Source organism: Schistocerca cancellata, chromosome 9, assembly GCF_023864275.1.
Source record: "Schistocerca cancellata isolate TAMUIC-IGC-003103 chromosome 9, iqSchCanc2.1, whole genome shotgun sequence".
Classification (NCBI taxonomy): Eukaryota; Metazoa; Arthropoda; class Insecta; order Orthoptera; family Acrididae; genus Schistocerca; species Schistocerca cancellata.
In genome coordinates, this window is record NC_064634.1 from 308,019,663 (window position 1) to 308,036,722 (window position 17,060).

At 35.2% G+C, this 17,060-nt stretch overlaps 1 protein-coding gene across 1 annotated transcript in view; it reads right to left on the minus strand.

The window, feature by feature from the left end:
• LOC126101561 (cap-specific mRNA (nucleoside-2'-O-)-methyltransferase 1) overlaps positions 1-17,060 on the minus strand; it is a 275,895-nt gene that overhangs the window by 51,134 nt on the left and 207,701 nt on the right. The window contains exon 14 of the mRNA XM_049912198.1: positions 8,389-8,602. Within this exon, the coding sequence (XP_049768155.1) occupies positions 8,389-8,602 (214 nt within the window). The remainder of the gene's footprint in view (positions 1-8,388; positions 8,603-17,060) is intronic.

Below are 17,060 nucleotides of genomic sequence, written 5' to 3' on the forward strand. Positions count from 1 at the left end.
CATCATCTGCATTGCAAACACATACTTGTTTAGGATGTTCAGTAATTCTGTGGTATGCCCTTCCCACTTGAATTTATTATTTAGTTGTAATCCCAGAAATTTTACATTGTTATCCTCTTCGATCTGTGTCTCTTCATTTGATACACATGTTGGAAGAAAATCTCTTACAAGACCTGAACTGCATAAAGTGGGTCTTTTTAAAGTTTAATGAAAGTAAATTAGCTTTAAACCATTTATTATTGTCAGTGAAAATTAGCACCCATTTCTAAATCTGTACTTGATGTGCTATTTATGGCAATGTTTGTATCATCTACAAGCAAAACTAACTTAGCATCTGGCAATGTAACAGAAGAGAGGTCATTAATGCACACAAGAAAAAGCAACAGACCCTAGATGGAACCTTGAAGGACACCACATGCAGTTAATTCCCAATCAGATGAAGACGGACTGCTTACTCCACAGATAATTCTAAATGTCACCATTTGTTTCCTGTTAGTAAGACTTGAAGCATTTCTCAGCACTGCCACTGCCACCAAAATATTCTAAATTACTTAATAGAATGCTGTGATTCACATGATCAAAGGTTTTTGTTGGGTCACAGAAAATGTCAGTAGCCTCTCTTTTGTTATTAATTAATTAAATACATTCTCACTGTATCGGAACCCTTAAGGGACCCAAACTGTGACTTGGACAATATATTATTTGCAGTTAGATGCTTAAGACGACGGTTGAACATGACCTTTTCAAATATTTTTAAAAAAGCTGACAAAAGTGAAATTGCTCAATAGTTTGACAGTGTCTTTTCATCCCCCTTCTTGTAAAGAGGCTTAACTTCAGCACATTTTAGCCAGTCTCGAAACATTCCATTGATAAGAGACTGATTACACAAATATCAGCAATTGTTTGATTTCACAGATAACTTAAGATAGGACTCAAATCACATGAGTTCTCTTTGATCAACTTAGTAGGTATCTTACCATAACCATTACAATACTTATTCTTGTGATACACATTCATCACTGTACTAACATCAAAAGCTCAGATGGAAAACCAGTTTTAAGCAAAGAAGGGAAACCTGAAAGGTGGACGGAGTATGTAGAGGACCTATAGAAGGGAGATGTACTTGAGGGCAATATTACAGAAATGGAAGAGGACGCAGACGAAGATGAGATGGGAGATATTATATTGCAAGAAAAAATTGAAAGAACATTGAAAGACCTAAGTTGAAACAAGGCTCTGGGAGTAGACAACATACCGTCAGAATTACTGACAGCCTAGGGAGAGCCAACCATGACAAGACTCTTCCATCTGTTAAGCACAATGTACGAGACTAAGATTTCAAGAATAATATAATAATTCCAATTACAAAGAAGGCAGCTGCTGACAGGTGTGAATATCATCGAACTCTTAGTCTAGTAAGTCATAGTTACAAAATACTAACACAAATTCTTTACAGAAGAATGGAAAAACTGGTAGAAGCCAACCTCAGCAAAGACCAGTTTGGAGAACAGTAGAAACACCCAAAGCAATACTGACCCTATGTCTTCTCATAGGAGATACGTTAAAGAAAGGCAAACTTATGTTCACTGCATTTGCAGACTTAGAGAAAACTTTTGACAATGTTGACTGAAAATTCTCTTTGAAATTTTGATGGTAGCAGGGGTAAAATACAGGACTCGAAAGAGTATTTACAACTTGTACAGAAAGCAGATGGCAGCTGTAAGAGTTGAGGGGCATGAAAGGAAAGCAGTGCTTGAGAAGGGAGCAAGACAGGGTTGCAGCCCATCCTCTATGTTATTCAATCTGTACACTGAGCAGGCCATAAAGGATGCAAGAGAAAAATCTAGAGTGGCTGTAGAGAGGATATAAAATGTAGACTAGCAAGGCAAGAAAAGCATTTCTGAAAAAGAGAAATTTGTTAACTTTGAGAATAGATTTAAGCGTCAGAAAGTCTTTTTGGAAAGTATTTGTATGGCTTGTAGCCATGTATGGAAGTGAAACATGGACAATAAAAAGTTTAGACAAGAAGAGAATAGAAGCTTTTAAAATGTGGTGCTACAGAAGAATTCTGAAGATTAGGTAGATAGGTCATGTAAACTAATGAGGAGGTACTGAGTAGAATTGGAGAGCAAAGAAATTGGCACAACTGACTAGAAGAAGGGATCAGTTAGTAGGACACACTCTGAGACAGGAAAGAATCACCAATTTAGTGCTGTAGGAAAGAGTGCAGGGTAAAAATCATAGTGGGAGATGAAAAGATTATTACAGCAAGCAGATTCAGATGGATGAATGTTGCAGTAATTACTCAGCGATGAAGAAGCTTTACATAGAATAAAGTAGCATGGAGAGCTGCATTAAACCAGTCTTCGGACTAAAGACTATAAGAACAACAACATGTTCCTGGTGACTGGATGCATTTCCCATCTGCAACTTTCAGCACAATCATTTTTGTCTCATGGAAGATAGTCTTCTTTAGCAGATGAGGCAAGCAATCAACATTACAGAAAAGGAAGCCCTTGAGTTGACTTGTGCCCAGACAGGTTGACTATTGATGGTGATGTATCTCTATCACCTGCCAGCACTTTCTGAGCCTTAAGAAACACTACTGCCACCTACAACCCCATCACACGACTTTTCGAAATTTTATGGAACTTTTGTCGTTTGAATTGGCCTCATATGTTTTACTGCAGAGGATCAGAGAAGAGATATCCAGGTTTATGCACTAACATGAAAGTTAAATACCTTCAACAAAGAGTTAGAGAAACTTTTTTGAAAAATATCATATAAATATTGTTTCCTTCTCACCTGCTAAAACATTGGAACTATTTAGTAGTGATAATGACAACTTTGGACAGCCTGGCATCTATCAAATCTCCTCACCAATGTGACATGATGGATACAGAGATTGAAGATCACTGCTAGGAATACCAGCAGCATACTTGACTACTGTAACCAAACTGTAGTAACACACCGCTTCTATCAGAAGTACATGGAATGAATTACAACTGTATAAATGTTCTGACACAAAGTTCTAACTACTGGGACTATGTAATTAACAAATCCATCAAGATAACAGTAATGGACCAGCTAGTCAACTACAAGTTTAATCAAAACATGACAGAGATACCAAGAAACAACAATGAACAGACTTTGAAGGCAAGCATATACCAACAGATAAATCATACAGATAAGTCCTTGAGCACAAACCTCAGATAGATTGGCAAGCATGAGATGAGGGGGAACAGAGATATAAAAATTGGAAAGAACAAAGTAGCACTTAAAATGATACTGATTACATTGCTACATTTTATCACTCATAATACAATATTTTATCATACAACAAAGCAACTGTTCCCACTCTCCCAATGAACCACAGCTCTTGCTGTGTTGGGGTGGCTTGCATGCCTTAATAATGCAGGTAGCCCTATGTAGGTATGATCACATCACAGGAGTATCTGTGAAGACATATGGTTCCTGAAGAAGAGCAGTGGCCATTTCACTAGTTGTACAGGCCTTGCCATATTTGTACAGCAGTACAACTGAAAGTAAGTAAATATATTTCCTGGGGAAATACAACTCTATTGTATGGTTTAATGGTGGCACTCTGGTGGTAGGCAAGTACCTATTGGTCTGTATCACTGACTGACTGACGCTCAGAGGCTAAAATGCAGTAGGCTTGTATGGGAGTATGGTGGATTGTATAAGCATTGCATTCATTATGTTGAATTATATTATGTAAGGACATATTAAAGAGTAAAAGCATTTTCACATATATGATACATTTCAAAAATAAAACAGGAAATTGCTTTTTCTAAGAGTAATTATCATAGCATATTTCATGTTATATTTTTTAAATCATTAAATATCTTGAACTATGTACTTTTAAAAGTAGCCTATGAGTTACTCCAGGGTATAAGCTAATTCCATTCCAAATTTCTTGCAAAACTGTCAAGCTATTTCAGCATGAAGGAGTAACAAACATACTCGCATACAAACTTTCACATTTATAATATGTATGCAGTTGTGCATGATTAGGCAACAAAATCAAATGCTGCATAGTTACACTACTGGTGAAAAAGCTGGAAATAGTTACAGTTGTCTAATACCCAGGAGTAACCACCCAGAAGTATTAAGAGTAGCCTTATATGGAAGAGAGACGCCGACAATAAGCAGTACATACAAAATGAGAGTAGAAGCTTTTGAAACGTGGAGTTACACAAGACTGCTGAACATTAAATGAGTAGACAGAACAACTAATGAGAAGGTGCTGAATCAAATTCAAGAGAACAGAAATTTGTGGCACAACTTGGTTAAAAGAAGTTATTAGTTGATAAGGTTCATCCTGAGGCAAAATTGCGGGAGAAGATCAAAGCTTGACAACTGCAGGCAGGTTCAAATGGATTTTGGTTGGAATAGTTACAAAGTAATGAAGAGATCTGCACAGGATAGACTAGCTTGGAAAATTGCAACAAACCAGTCTTCAGACTGAGAACCACAAAAGAAGCTCAACATTTTAGAAAACAGAGATAAAATAGATCATGAAAAAGGAGAAGTATTTACTTAGAAAGTTTCAGGTACAATGAAAACAAAATTACACAAAAAATCAAATGTAACAATGTAAAATTAAAGATCAGATGACAACTTCAAGTAAACAATATCAGGAATTCTATAGCATATAAGAATAAACAAATCTCTTTATAAATGTCTATATGACATCATGATGAGATAAAATGAAAATAATAAAAAAGAAACAACTCAAAACAATATGAGCATAAAAAAGAAATAACAAATACATATGTATGATAGACACCACAGTTCAACATTTAAGATAACATGCATGCATGCATGCATGAGAAAACTGTATAATCATTCCATAACTTCTTTAAATATTTATAGATGTCAAGAAACTAATCAGAAACACAGACTGACAATAATGAAAATAATGATATTGTGGAAATAATTCCAGGTGATGTATTGAAAGGCATTCAAATTATGAAGATAGGAAAGGTATCTGGAGATGATGATGTTTAACAGAAATGGGTTGATATTGGGCAAAAAAGAAAAAGGAAGTTGCAAAATCGTTTATTTTTCTGGAAAGTAATACAATTCTCCAAAACTGGAACAATGCTTTATCACACTACTTCTCAAGGGATGAAAAAACTGTAGACCTGTCAGCTTAAAATTATCATAAAAAAAAGAAAAAAAAAAGCTGTTTTCATCTGGTAATGAAACAAGCTGATTTTAGAAGTGGACATGGCACAATGGATTATTTGCAAATCTTGAACAAAATTACAGAAATGACCGACTGAATTACCACATCACATGGGGTTTCAAAAATGTGGAAAAATTTCTGTCTTAGTTTCAGTATAATCCATACTGACAGCCCTTGCAAAGCAAAGGAGTGATTCAACCTGCAGTAGAACACTGGAGAATTTAGGATAGTGGAAAAGTAAGAGCTCAAAGTTAAGCAAGGCCAGTAGATTCCATATGATAAAAAATCTATTCTCATTATGCCCAGAGGGAGTTTTCAGATCCTTAAAACTAGATAAACTAAGAAAGAATACAGTCTAATGGAACACATCTGAATCATCTCGTTTCCTGAGTAACACTGTACTGTTTGCCCAAAGTGAGGATAAATTTCGACAAATAATCCAAAAAATTCATAAAGCAAACTTGAAAGTTGGTATGAAAATCAATTACAATAAGACTTTAAACAGTGTGTTTCCAGCACAATGAAAAGAAAATTGGACAAGTTATCAATTAATGTTGGATGAGTTTTCATATTTATAGATGGAAAGGAAATACACAGAAGAATAATAACATCCTAGCAGGCTTGTGATAAACTAAACAGAGTTTTGGAAACTACATCTCTGATGTGTCTGAAACAGAAAGTTCACCTCACAGCATATTAGTTGTGATTTACACCAGTGCAACATCGACTTTTAAAGCCAATGCCAATCAAAAGCTGAGGTTTGCTCACTGAGAAATGGAGAGCTGTGTTGTGAAGCACCAGAAGATACAGGATAACATCCAAGTAGATCATTGAATATCTGGAAGTGGAAGGTGTAAATGTGTCTGCAATGAAAATCAAGGGAGGTGGCAAGATAATGTAGCTAGGTGGATGAATTTTAGATGTAAATACATGAACACAACACCAGGAAAAACGCAAACCTGCATGTTATACGTACAAACACTCAACTGTGTAAAAAGGGAGTTTTCCACATGGCCTCCAACTGTTCAACAATCTTCCCATTAGTATTAAGTCCATCGAAGACAACATAAAATTTAGCAAAACCGTGAAGTCATATTTGTTGTGTCACTGTTTTTAATCTGTAAATGAATACTTAGAACAGTAATCTTGCTGTTTGTGCTAAATTGAAAACATTGAGCAATATAATACATTAGAATACTATAGGCTTACATTAATACATGTTAACAATGTTAAATGACATTTTCCGACATCTGCAACACATGGAATAAATAAATAAAGTACTTTGCTGGATACCAAGAGGTAAGAAAGATAATGAATTACTGGAAGTTGCATATGTGTCACTGGAAAATGTACAGAGGCAAAATGGTTGCATGCAGCTGAAGACCATAACACATGGAAAAAACTAGACATGGAGTTTATCGAGTAGTGGATGTCAAATGGCTACTGATTATGGTGATGTCAAGAGAATTACTACAAGATACCAAATTATCAATAAAACTGAGTATTTTTCTGCATATCATAAAATATACTTAATGTTTCTTTTGTATTTCTTTCTTATATTAAGTCCTTTTCTAATCAATTATAAGGGTAGTGTCATCAACAAGTCTTTGACAATATTATGCTTTCAAGGTACATGGGTTCACAGTATTCAATCTTTCCTCTGGAAGATTAAGAGGTCAAACTTTTGTACTAAAATGTTCAGTCCTAATTACAAAACCGTTCTTCACTCTCAAGTTTTACTATTAAAGGAAAAGTAATTAAATCAAAATCTATCTGAAGTATATTATTAAGTTATTGATTTCTGTAAGTGACATAATGCACTGTTGTTTTGTGCTTGTAGCATGCTTTACCTGAAATCTGTGACATGCAGTAACAACTCTTGAGATTCACTGTGATTTTGAAGTTTTTAATGTTTTCTGCTACACACCAGTTGCTTGCTCTAGGCTAACACTGTTTACAACTGGATTTAAAAAAAACTATTTCTTGACAGTTAAGGAGTTGAAACTGACAAATTTGGAAAGTACTGCACAGACAGGAATAGGCTAAAGCTCCCTGACAGCTTTTGAGACAAGTTCAAACAACTCACTTTGTAGAGTAGCAGCAGCAAAAATCAAATCTCAATTAATATGTCTACTGCCATTTGAAGATTCAGCTTTCTATTTGTGATTCATAAAATCAGTACATTCCTCAAGAAATGGTAAAATGCTTTCCTATATTACATGGCTACCTCTCTGTGGGTTGAGGATCACGTTTTTCTTTAATTTTGCAGCCTTGCATGTGTGATTTATTCTGAAAAAATTGTCGTTGTTGATAAGTGACTCTGTAATATTTTATGTAAAAAATGGATAAAATTTATACCTCAAACTGGAACTTCTCATTACAGCCACAACGCCACATACACAAGACTAGTGCATTTCATTTACATAATAAGCACTATGAATTCTTAATATTAAGATCTCTTATGGGGACCAGTATGTATGTATTTCTGCACCCCGAGGAAAATACTGTGATGTGTAAAAATCACAAATCTTGTCTTCATTTTTATTACACACTTTTTATGAAGAAACTTAGTTGAATTTTTTGTCTTCAAGGGTCTTCCGAACCAACCCATTCACACACAAATAGTTGTTGCTTAGTTATAAAGCTATACAAGGGCATATCCACGATTTGAATTGTGCATGGGTTGTGAGAGGAGATATTGGGGTGGGGTGGGGTGGGGTGGGGGTGGAGATTCCTCATTTCAGTTTTGTGGTGAATGATGAAACAGTTTTGCAATTTCACTACACATTACATACCTAGGAGTGCACTTGCTACATGTCAATATCCATTACATATTCCAGCTTTCTTCAAGGTGATACTGATTTGATAATTCTGTCTGCTTCATGAAGCAAGATGTAAGTTTGATTTGTAAAGATACCTTTCTAAGTGGTATGGGGAGAGGTCATTTATGTCCTTGAAACCACAGTTTAAATAAGCACTAGGAGCGTACATTAATTTCAGTCAAAACAATTGCAGCTTTTGTTGATATTTTTATTCCTGCGTGGGGAAGCAATCAATTCCATAAATTTCACTCACTATTTCAGTATATTCCACATACAAGAAAGAAGGAAAATAGTTAAGTGCAAATTTAACATTACCCATCTGAAATCACACTCCATAATGCAGAAGATACTAACCGCTCAGTGATATGTAAATTATGGACATCAGTGCCTCCAAGAGAGACAGCATCAATAATATGTAGGGTGTTTATTTTGCGCTGAGACTTTCCTTCACCCTTAAGCTCCATCACAGGCTCTGCTAGCACCAAAGTATCAGGACTCAATTCCAGTGTACTCTGCTCACGAATCCACTGTCCTGACTGATACCGGTATACCTTTGAACGGCCCAACCCTGCCAACCAGAAAGTAGTAACTGCCAAGTATAAAATGGAAAGACAGTATTATCACAAAATGTTGAAAAATCTAAAGATTTTGTCCTGATACACATTCTACTGAAGCTGCATCTCATGACAATATGAGGCTGACATTTCCATCATTTACATGTTAAATTAATAATGATTGTTTAAAACACAAAATCTAAAGATAACACTTGGTTCTCATACTGTAATTCTTTCATCTAATATTGGCTACATCAACAACATGTAACACAATAATCACAATTGCAAGAGAGCATATATATTTTACATATGGATCTATAGTGTCAAAAAAACACGAAATGCTACAGAGACATTCGGAACGTGCTGTTGGGATCACAGTATTGCTTCTGTAAGCTCTGAGGATAACACTTTGAGGGTGATGCTTTTCATGAGTGGTTTTCCCAATCAAAGAACAACATTTAAGCTCACTGTCTTTTAACGAGCAAAATTAAGGAAGACGATAAAAATGTTAGATTATTTCAAAATCGCTGTTGCAGCTCTTGAGCACCATCTTATGTGTTGTATGCTGTTGCTACAGCACTAGATTACCTTCATCTGAAGATGACAAACAGATGCTCTGACAAAATAGTGCAAAATTTTAGTAATACTATTTCATTAAACACCCATGACCATTAGCACATTTATTGTGTTAGGAAAACCTTAAACAGGTTGAGGATTGTTATAAGTCCCAAGTAATTTTTGTACACCGTCCAAAATTAATTAGTTCTGAATTCTGTGAAAAATTTTTCTCCTATTCTTCTTGACAGTATCCCAATAACATACCAGGAAATGGTAAAGAAATGGGGTGTACTTTATATAAGTGCCTCAAGTGGCCAGAAAATACTGCTGCCGTGTGCAGTAAGACTTTTGTTTGACCATGTCAATGCTACTTGCACCCAGTTAGAATGTTTGTGGTTGAACAAGTTACACAGCTGCCACAGGTTATGTTTTGGTTACTCTGAGTGCATGTGCCCTAATACCTCACATCAGAGACCAGGTACCTGCCACCTCATCAGAACTGCAACACATGTCTAATGTCCTGGCTGTGCCTGTCTGTGAAACAAAAACATTTGCAAACTCCTTCTCTATTACTGCTCTCCATCTTTCAGGCAAACTAGTCTGCGCACTGCAATTCAGTGCCCTGCTGCATTTAAGAAAATGCTAAAGCACTTCCTTTAGTTAACCACATAACTGTTACCCAAAAAATTAGCACATATGGCTAGTTTCTCTTTGTAAAAGAGTAAAGAAAATTCTTGCATCTTATATCAGTTATTCTTCTTTCTCTTTCTGTTTCTCAATCAAAGATACCAAATTCTTTCTCCCTCTCTTCATTATTTGTTTTCTAACACATTACTCTTTTTCTTCCTCTCACAATCCACTAGTTGCACACTCAGGTTAAATCTACATGACAGTAATCTGTCATTGTTGGTCCCCTTTCTATAAACTAATACAAACTGTCACTTTTGATACAGTAACTATTATTCTTTTCAAGTATTTTTATAACTTGTGTCATTATCAACATAATTGTACTAATAATAAATCTGTAAAGCTGTTATAACTGTCTGTCTGTCTGTTCAAGTATGCTTCTCTAACACCTGTTAGACAAATTTTCATGGGGAACAAAGATATTGTAATTCAAAGTTTTATCCATACTAATATTATGAATGAAAAAGTATCTCTGTCTGTTACATTTTGATGACTAATCTGTTGTACCAATTTTGTTGATATCTGGTATCGAGATAGCCTGAACCCTGAGGAAGAACAACAATCACTTTGTAGTACAAGATACTTGCTGACTTGAGGAATATTACACAAATTAGGGAAAAAATTTCACTCTTTGAAAAAGCTATTTTCTCTCCTATTTTTGATCTTTCATATTTGTGAAAATGCTTCCAATGGTCAATATGTGGTAGAGGATATGTTTCAAAGTAATGAACACAATCCTTATACAAACTTCAATATGGTTAATCAATATTTCCACACCAATTGTTGCATATTGTACATATTGTGAAATGTATAGCTATTTCCATAAAACAGTACATAGATGCACACTCCTGCCCATTCTCCTGCAGCGACACTGCACTTGCCCATGCATTGTGTGTTGGAAACAGCTTGGGGGAAGGAGGGGGGGGGGGGGGGTTGCACATCATGAGCTATGCTTACCCAAAGTGGCATACATGTAAGGGTAGCTGATGTTACTGACTATCACCCATCATAACAATATTATTGATATGCGAGTGCAGCTGTGGGTAATGGCTAGAGTAAAATATGTAGGGTGTCTTGGTTACATGTGAGAGAGGGTCTTGGGCCTTGATCTTGCCAAGATAAATAAATCAATAAACAGAATAAAATAACATATTGACTAACACTGATGTAACAAATTTAGCTTGAAAATAGAATCACATCTAGAAAATTGCTAAACAAAAGTGCTTGGCACTTTCTAAACTGAACAGTTTCGAAGGAGGAATCAAAAGTGTTTTCTTTACTTAGGAATATGGATGGTGCTATTTGGTAACAGTTATTTTTTCAGGAATATGTAATGAAAAAAATAAATAAATAGTTACAAAACTTTTAAATTGTTAACCATCATTTCTAAGAAACCATGTTTCTCTTTTTCTTTCATGCATATTTACTCAGTTTTGAGTAAATACAAGGAGATGGCGGCCAGTAAGAAACCGTGAGTGTGTTAGCCTGAAAATACAAACTTAAAGTGTGAAAAAAAAGTGTAATATGCGAAAGATTCAGTGTCTGTTGTGATCCAAAATTTATTGTGTGTAATAGTGTCACTTAAGAAGTGAAAGAAAATGATTCCTGTGCAGAAAGTGTGCAATGTTTCTCAGAATGAAAATACAGCCATTGGAGGTAAAAATATGCCATGTACTAAATGTGTAGCTGATATTGGACATCTAAAACAATGTATGGTAAATATGCAATCAGCAATTCATTCTTTAAAGAGTGATATAATAAAACTTTGAAAGGAAAATACTGAACTGCTAAGTTACATGAAATTCCATGAGTCATCCAAAACAAAACCTACAAAAACTGTAAATAGTGAAAAAGAAACGCAGAATGAAGGGTACAGAAGTCTAAATACGACAGCAATAGATTCAAGTGCATGTGTTATGGAGTGTGTTGATATAAGCAACAGTGCAAATAAAGGCGAACATTATAAAAAAAGCGACAGACCAGAACACAAATACAATACAAATGGACACATTGGATTTCAAGGAAAAATACTTATTCTTGCTGACAGCCACGGACAAAAAATAGCAGAAATGTTGAAAGAAAGAAATGCAAGCTAATGCAACAGGTATTCATTGTTTAATATTTGGTGGTGCAAATGATGTCTACCAAAACAACACCAGAGAAGCCATCAGATCTGCTAGAAGGGCCTTGAATAATTTAAAAAATCTAAATGTAGTGTTATCAAGCATACCACTCAGAAAAGATCTAGTTCCAAGTTCGTGTGTAAACAAGGAAATTGAAGTTACGAACAGAAAACTGGAAAAGATTACCAAAGCTTTCTCAAATACATTGTTTTTAATACTTGATGGCTTAGAAAGAGTGCATTATGCCAGACACGGTATGCATTTGAATAATATGGGAAAGCAATATGTCTGTACACAAATAAAAAGGCTCATCTGGAAATTTATTGACAAGAAAGATGATGATCCTATTATATTACAAATGGAAGCAGAAGACCCAACACAGTACTCTAATATGTGTATAGATACAAAGGTAACTACCACAGCACCTCCTCTAACTATGAAAGCTGTGCCAAAAGGACTAGCCCAAAACAATTTATGTACTCCAACAGCTTCAAGAACCAATGTAATAACAAATGCAGTACAGCTCACTCCTGTTGGAACAAGCACACATAAGTCTGAAAGCAAGATCAATAATTCTGGGAAACACTCCACTATTCCTAGTAGTTGCAAGAATAATGGAAAAACAAGATCAGTGCGGCCTATAGTGACAACCGACACACCGAAGAATGGAAAAATGAGCTTAAGACCAAAATGACCTTCAAGAATTAACCAGGATTTTTTTTACCCCAGAACAGGAAAAGTTGCAGTATAGAACTTTCAACAAATGTGCAGACAACCAACTTCTCTACGACCAGTTCGATAAAACAAACTGTAAGTGTAATTAAATCTAGGCTCCCACCAAATTCTTTTCAAGTTATGAATCTAAATATTCAGTCTCTAAGAAATAAATACCTTGAACTAGAAGTTGCTTTAGATGAGTTTAACATTGAGTGCTTGTGTCTTTCAGAGCATTGGTATAGGGAATATGAATTAAACAACATCATTATACACCCTTTTAGACTAGCTAGCTCTTACTGTAGGGAAAATGCCAGAAGTGGTGGTGTCAATATTTATACAAAAACAGGGACAAAATTCAAAAGAAGATGTGATAATGAAAAGTTAAGTGTAGAAAAGCATTTTGAAGCAGCTGCTATTGAGTTGTATGGTAAGCAAAGGAAAATGATAGTGATGATTGTGTACAGGTCACCATGTGGAGATATAGATAAATTTTTGTCCAAACTAGAAATTATGTTAAACATTGCGTACAATGAAAAAGCTACTGTGCTTCTTTGTGGGGATTTTAACATAAATCTTATGTGCAATAATACGGTTAAAGATAAATTTCTGAATATTTTACAGTTTTAACACGTTACCCCATGTAATAGGTCCTACCCGAATAACAAACAAATCACAGACCCTCATAGATAATATATTCTCAAACATAGATTCCAATGAAGTGGAGGTCAATAATATTGACCTTGGTTTATCTGATTACAATGCTCTTGTGCTTACCGTTCCTCCAATGCCTGTGAAAAAAACATCTTGCCACACTTATAAAAGAATTTTTTCTAAAGAAAACTGCACACATTTTGTTAACTGTCTAACCAATGAAAGCTGAACAGATGTGAGATCAGAATCAAGTGCAAATAATGCATATAATACCTCTTCTTCTATATTCATGTCACATTTTGTAGAATATTTAAAAACATACAGAAAGATATACCGAAAGACAATAGCAAAGGCAAAGTTGCTATATAATGACAATTTAATCAGTAACTCAGACAACAAACCACAAACTATATGGGACATTCTGAGGAATGAAACTACTACCTTGGGAGAAGAGGAAGAAATAGTACCCAAAAGCAGTGAAAATTGCATTATAGAAATGAAGGAAATGGCAAACTATATTAATAACTATTTTTAAGTGTACCACATTCATTAAACTTAAACTTCACAAAACAAAAAATAATACATGCTCCAAGGCTTGCCTGCAGCATGAATATTCCTTCAACAAATGAACTGGAAGTAATTAGAGTGATTAGAAGATTAAAACCAAAAATGGCAGCAGGTGTTGATGAAGTACCAGTTTCAATAATAATAAGGACTGCAGTGCAGATTGCAAAACCATTAGCACATATTGCAAATTTATCCTTTAGTGAAGGTGTGTTTCCTCAACGACTGAAGATCTCAAAAGTGCCACTATTTAAAAATGGAGACAGACATAAAACAGAAAACTACTGTCCCATATCACTTCTTCCTGATTCCTCCAAGATATTAGAGAAACTGATGAAATTGAGAGCCACTAATTACCTAGACAATAATAAACTTTGGAATAGTAATCAACATGGTTTTCGTGCAAAACGAAGCACAGAAACTGCAGTCATAGACTACATCCAGGAAATAATTAAAAATTTGGAGAAAAACAAAAGTGTAGTAGGAATCAATTTAGGTCTATCGAAAAATTCGTTACAGTCAACTACTGACAAAATCCTAAAAAGTATTGAGACTTGGTTCAGTGCAAATAAACTTACAGATGAAGACATTAATCTAGAACTGGATGACAGACTAACAGAAAGAGTGCACTTTGCAAAAGTGTTAGGAATGCATATAGATGAAGCTATGAATTGGAAACACCATGCAAAATTTCTTACACACAGACTTAAATCAGCCTGCTTTGCACTGAGAGTTATTGCAAATGTTTGCACTCTAGAAGGCATCAGAATGGCATACTTTGGATACTTTCATTCTGTTGCCTCATTTGGAATAGTGTTCTGGGCCAGCTCAAAATGTAATTTGAAAGACATTTTTATTTTACAAAAACGGGCTGTTCGAATAATTACCTACAGTCCACCACAGCTCAAAATCTAATTTGAAATACATTTTTATTTTACAAAAACGGGCTGTTCGAATAATTACCCACAGTCCAACACAAGCTCACTGCAGACCTCTTTTCAAAAGGTTAGGAATACTTACTCTGCCATCAGTCTACATACTTAAATGTGTACTCTTAACCAAAGCTAATCTAAGCAATCTTCACACAAATGCAGACTGTCACAACTATAACACAAGGAACAAGAATGATCTCCACATAACAAGTAAGAAGAACATGAACTCAGAAGCATGTAAGCCACGTGGGCATTAAGCTCTATAATGCACTGCCTAAGTACATTAAAGATTTAAAGGACAATACAACTTTTAAATTGGAACTTTGAAAATTTTTAATTGATAAATGTTACTACTCAATAAATGAATATCTTGAAGACCAAGAAAATGACTTTACAAATTAACCTCCAAATTTTCTATCTTTGTTTGATTCAGCTTTTATTATACTTTACCATCTATAGTACTAGTTATATATTGTTACTGAGAAACAAATTACTATAAACCATTTATATGGAAAGAAACTGTAAGTTTGCTGTCATTTATTATAGACAGTTTCATTTTGTACATTCTATATTTTAATTTCTGTGTATGACAAATCCAATTGTAGACAATTTCATTTTGTATATTCTATATTGTTAATTTCTATGTATGACAAGTCCAATATTGTTTGTACGATGACACGGATGCTAAATAAATACAATAAAATACAAATACAATACAATACAAACACTTAATCAAATCTGCATCTCTCATTCACTCACTCAAATATAATGCACAGTGTAGTACTCAGAACAGAGCATGTGACAGCAACTTATTCATGCACTGAAATCACAGTTTACATCATCGTCTATGATGTTCAGTTCTCAGTTTCATTAACATGGGTCAATTCTGTGCCAGTCTTATAAATATTTTCCAGGTCAGTTTTATTTTGTGATCCATTATAAATTGTATCATCAGTGTTCTAAATACAGAAGTATTCAGTGTTTGTCTGGTATCAAATTCATAGCACAGAATTGTGATCTTAGATAACATGTATTTTCAGGTCAACATTTCTTTTTGGGGGAGGGGGGTGGGGGTGTGGGTGGGATAATTGGGGAAGTTCCCCTCTTTCTCACCTTCTCTCTCTTCTGTCATTCTTCGTAGTTCTGGGCTATCCTATTTCCACAGTCAAAAGTAGTTGTCATATATCCAAAGCACATAGTTTTTGCACAAGTGGATGCCAGTAGATCCAGTCTTTCTACCTGCTCAGAACGCCTATTCGACTGCATGATTAGGAGCAAGCATCACAGAAATTTATTATTGTGACTATGCAAAAAATGGACATAAAAATAAACAAAACACTTGCCCAGTTGGTCAAAGTTGGTCCACCCATGCTCCACGATAACATGTGCTCATATATTACAAATTGTGTAACTGGATGAGGATGTGACATGGAATTAATTGAGCGTGGGTAGGTCTAAGGATTTGAGTATTTTCTTTCCTTTACTGAACAACACTCACTTGGTATTTTTGATGTACTGTAATTTCTTTTCATCCAGGAATACCGGCCAACTGTGGGTGCATGGTGCATGGCGTATGGTCACTAGAACAATTCATGCAGGCTTGGAGAGATACCCACATAACGACTCCTTCATGAGCCATGAGACACACATTACCTACCCATTACACCCAAGTGTGGCATGTCAATAATGTTGGTGATTAACAAACATCATTGGCCTTTCAGATGGGGAGATGGAGCAAGGAAGTTTTCTGTGCTCCAGCAAAGCAGTTAAATCAAATGTTGTTATAGAGACAACAGTTTTCTCACGTTTGTTGTTTGATAGTTTCATTATGTAAATAAGATAATGAAAGTCCAGAATTGAATACAAATAATGGAAGAAGTAAAGGTAACAACTCATTATATAAATGAGGTATTAGTGGTTGATAACCATATAAAGAAGGCAATAACCATTGCTAATCTTTTGGACAGTGACTTCATCCAGGGCAAACTAACAGAGAAAACGCAAACACATGCACAGTCATATTGACCCAGCCAACCACATTATAGTTGGCTGGTACAATTTAACAAGTCAAATCGTGCACATGTGTGTGTGTGTGTGTGGGGGGGGGGGGGGGGGGGGGCGGCTTAGTAATATTTTCAGTAATGTTAATATGCCTATCGATCACTCAATACATCAACTATACAATGAATTGTTACCTTCACTCCTTCCATTATGTGCATTCATTATGTTAATTTTGTTTG